The 4,722-nt window shown below is 45.6% G+C and overlaps 1 protein-coding gene across 1 annotated transcript; it reads left to right on the top strand.

Annotated features, from left to right (window-relative positions):
* Nucleotides 1–275: 275 nt before the first annotated feature.
* On the top strand, nt 276–1,873 carry LOC132465697 (heterogeneous nuclear ribonucleoprotein A0-like). The gene has a single exon (XM_060062414.1). It carries the CDS (start codon nt 445–447, stop codon nt 1,381–1,383), a length of 939 nt encoding a protein of 312 aa, XP_059918397.1. The 5' UTR covers nt 276–444; the 3' UTR covers nt 1,384–1,873.
* The last annotated feature ends 2,849 nt before the right edge of the window (nt 1,874–4,722 follow it).

The following is a 4,722-nucleotide window of genomic DNA, read 5'->3' on the forward strand; positions in this document are numbered from 1 at the left end:
TATAAATAAAGTTAAATAGAAGCACATATCCCTACAAGCTGTAGGATATAACGAATCTTTCTAAAAGTGGGCCACACGCCGGCTGCAGATGTGTTGACAAATGTAAACGGAAAAAACGGATGAATGTCTTATTGTATATTCCCTGATAGGGACCCAGTCAATAATAAGTTAATCAAATACATATTGATCGTATTCGTTGTTTATCAAATATACTATATTGTTGTACATTTATAATACAATGATTTTTTTCTATCTCGGGGCCATTTTGTCTCGAGACGTTCGTGTGGGCGGAGGTGATATATCCGTGGGCGGAGGCAAATTTGATTGAACCAATCAGCGGCCGCTACGTCGCAACCACCCAGAGCAGCGATTGGCTGGAGTCCGCGGGTCTCGGTTGAAGAAGAAGGAGCTCGGTCTGCAGCGCGTCACTCTGTCTGTTTCAACATGGCGACTCAACAACTGTGTAAGCTGTTCGTCGGCGGGCTGAACGTGGAGACCACCGAGGAGGGCCTCCGCCTGCACTTCGAACAATACGGCGCCATCACCGACTGCGTGGTGGTGATCAACCACCAACTGCAGCGGTCCCGCTGCTTCGGCTTCGTTACCTACTCCACCGGCGAAGAGGCAGACGCAGCAATGGCCGCCCGGCCGCATGTGCTGGACGGGAACAGCGTGGAGGTGAAGAGGGCCGTAGCCCGGGAGGACGCCGGCCGGCCCGAGGCGCTGGCTAAGGTCAAGAAGGTTTTCCTCGGCGGGCTTAAAGACGAGACCGAGGAGAGCCATCTGCTTGAATACTTCGGCCAGTTTGGGGTAGTGGAGAAGGCCGAGATCATCTCCGACAAGCTGACCGGGAAGAAGCGCGGCTTTGGCTTTGTCTACTTCGACGACAACGACTCCGCGGACAAGGCCGTGCTGCTGAAGTACCACACCATCAACGGGCATAAAGTTGAGGTGAAGAAGGCGCTCACCAAGCAGGAGGTGCTTGCGGCGGGCGGTCGCGGTGGCCGTGGAGGCCGCGGCGGACGAGGCGTGTACAACGGCTACGGCGGCGGGAGAGGGGGCGGCGGCGGTGGTGGCTACGGCGGTGGCGGCGGCTACGGCGGCGGCTACAACGACGGTGGCTACGGCGGCGGCGGCTACGGAAACGGAGGGTACGGCGGTGGGGGATACGGGGCGGGCGGCTACGGGCAGATGGCGGGGGCCGGTGGTGGCTACGGGAACGGTTACAATGACTTTGGCGGGGACTACGGACAGCAGTCTTCGGCGTACGGCGCCATGAAGGGGGGGAACTATGCCAACCGGAACGCGGCCCCGTACCCCCGCGGTGGTGGCGGTGGGGCGGGCGGCGGCGCGTACGGAAGAGGCAACTTCAGCGGTTATTAGATATGACGGAGATATGACGTCATGTCCGTGGGAAAATGTTGATCACAATAAACTGAATTTACACACAAGGCGCTCTGGGTCTCTGAGGAGCGACAAGCAGAATGACTCCAACCCCCCCCCACCCTCATCTGTGGAAGACATTGTGGACTTTGCATACCAAGAATTGCTAAAAAATGATGTAATTTATAATGTGGGCTTTAGTTTGACAGTTATCAGATAGGTTTAGATGGAGGTGTACCAGATGACTGGTGGCATCGCGAACTCAGGGCCTTTAGTCTGCGTTAGGATCTTAAACTTCTCCACTGGGTCTCCAACATTTGTCCCGTTTTGTTGAATGCGTTTTTGTTTGTAAATTGAGCTGTCGTCATTTTTTCCCGTTCCACCCAAGCTTTTACTTTTGTATACTTTGCATTTAGCAGAGATGTTAATTTTGGTTCAATTGTTTTATTATAATTGCCTTTTATTAAAGTTTTTAATGTTTCGAAAATTACACGTGTTTCTTGTTCATTATATTCCGCCAAATGGCTTTTAAATGGTCTTTGGGGACGCTTTAGTCTGGTTTACCTTCTATTCAGCCCGGAACAAGAACGCTGTATTAGTAGCGTGTTGTGGGAGCCTCTAGCCCCCACATGGTCTGGCCTCAAAGGCCTGGTGCACCACATGGTCTGGTCTGTCTCACTGGCCTTGTGCCCCGCATGGTCTGGTCTGTCCCACAGGCCTGGTCCTCCACATGGTCTGGTCTGTCTCTCAGGCCTGGTGCGCCACATGGTCTGCTCTGTCCCACGGGGCTAGTGCCCCGCAGGACAACAAAGGGCCTCGTTATCCGCAGTTCCGTCCCTTACCACCAGGGGGCATTAGTATGACTGTCTAATTCCGCCATTTTCCCTAAACAATTGTGCAGGCGATGTGGTGGTCGTTAAGATAAACACTTCAGTATGGTACCATAGTTGGTTCTTAAGCATACAAAAGGCCTTAAGTTGAACAACTTTCTAGATTTTTTGTTAAATTAAACAATTGTACTTAAAAAAAAAGCACATTACTATCAAACTGAATGCATAGGCCTAAGTTTAGCATTGGGAAACATTTAAGCTTTCAGCTCAACCTATCAATCTAAGTTATGTTGAGCTTCATTATTTGAAAGCTTTTAGACAAGGGGTCAACACACCAACCATTAGCAGTGAAATGGCATGTTTGTCATAACCATGTAAATAAAACCTAAACATGCCTTTTCTTTTATATGACCTGTTTGTATTTTGTTTGCATTGCTTTAATATAAAAATCCTGGTTGCATATAATGTAGGCGTCTATTTCAATAGGACCTTTTATAGATGGAAGGTTTGTTGGTCAAAGCAAGAGTAAAGCAGCTTAATAAGTGTAGCGACATGTGGATATAAGGCCCCTATATAACTACATAAGCCTAGTGCTGTTAAATGTAAAATGTATTTGCCTCTAAAGTCAGGAAACATGTGAGCCTGGTTCCTTTAAAGATTGATTCAATATAGTCAGTGAATATATATATTTATAGATATATCGATATCCAGACATAGATAAATAGATATATCTATATAAATATAGGTAATGTGTTACCCGACTTTAGAGCCCAATCCTGCTGTTAGATATTTAACAGGGTTGGGATTTTATATATATATATATATATATATATATATATTAGGAGTGTGACAGTACACAAAAGTCACGGTTCGGTACGTACCTCGGTTTTGAAGTAACGGTACGGTATAGGACGGTACGGTTCATCGTTACGGGGGAAATTTAAAAAACCTGCTTGTTTGTCAACAATGGAGAATGGCCGTAGATCAACAGCAATAAAAACACCAATAAACTTCGTTATGGAATTTGCATTTCTGAATTCCCAGACAGGGATTGTTGAGATAGTGCCGTTAGCTGGGTTTGCACAGCTCGCTTTTTTTATCACAGCAACGGTGATAGTAACACCTGGATCGGGCCTTTTGAAATGCGTGTGCATGTTAAAGTGCTCTCTGTAGCTTACGTGCGCATCCGATATTTTTAAGTATCCGTCAACTCAACGGAAACGGCAAGGGCTGTGATTGTTCCTCAAACAAAATCCTTTCCCGAATCACTTCTCCGGTTTGACTTCACACCTTATTTACTTGTAAATTGTTTACTTTGCTCATTAAGGACCAATAAAACACCAAATAAGATTTTAAGAGCTTTGGAAGTTTGTTTTACAACACTGTTTACATGGTTTGTGGTCAACATATAAGATCGATCGGGTGGCAAATTGCGTATGCTCAAGGGGTCTCCATAGTTACGGAGTAGGATTACTTAGTCTGAGTATTTTGGCTAAACGGTCCGTGGGGACTCAGACTTCAAGTTTAACATTCCGCATCGCAAAACAAGCCTTTGCATTCGCCATATTAACGCTATGTACGCAACATTTACGCACCGCGGTCAACCTCTGTAACCACCCAGAATTGCCTGTACTGTGACGGTTCGGTACAAATACGTGTATCGTTACACCCCTAATATATATATATATACTCCACCACATCCCCCCTGGTCCACCTCCAACCTGGTCCACCACCGTGTATATATGTAAGTGACGTTGATATATATATATCAACGTCACTTACATATATATATATATATATACATATAGAGCAGGGATGGGCAACTTTCATGATAAAGAGGGCCACATTTTTCATCATAACCATCGGAGGGCCACATGACTGCACACTTCAACTAAACGTGAGCTGAGAGAAGCTACACAATTTTGAATTTGGTAGATATGATTTCCTGTATTCTGGTGCATTTTGGGGATGGCCACTACCTAAAAAAACATCCAGAATCATAACCTATGTACGGTATGTTAATTGAACCAACATACATTCATTTCATGTTTTCCATGCTCAAACAGCCACATGAATGGTCAGTATTTGTATCAGTGCAAAGGGCTCCCATACATCATCATTCAATGAAGTCAAAAAACTGAAAAACTGGCCTAACATTAAGTGCAACAACTCAATGAACTCAAACCCAACAAGCAGTTGTAGTAGTTGTAGTGGCGACTTAAGTGGATATCTTTAATGACTGATATCGCTTCTAAGCAAACTAGACGCATGGGTTTGCCTTCGAATTCTATGAATTCTTCTCATCTTTCTTGACCGAGTTTTTCTGTAACTCGATCAATTATTATTATTCTCTTTTTTTTTTTTTTTATATATTATGTGCGGGCCTGACTGAGTGAGGATGCGGGCCGCACTGAGTGAGGACGCGGGCCGCCAGTTGCCCATCCCTGATATAGAGAGAGATACGAAATATATCGTATATAGGTTTTAGTTTCCCTTTACGTTCTGGAGA

This window comes from Gadus macrocephalus, chromosome 10 (assembly GCF_031168955.1).
Source record: "Gadus macrocephalus chromosome 10, ASM3116895v1".
Classification (NCBI taxonomy): domain Eukaryota; kingdom Metazoa; phylum Chordata; class Actinopteri; order Gadiformes; family Gadidae; genus Gadus; species Gadus macrocephalus.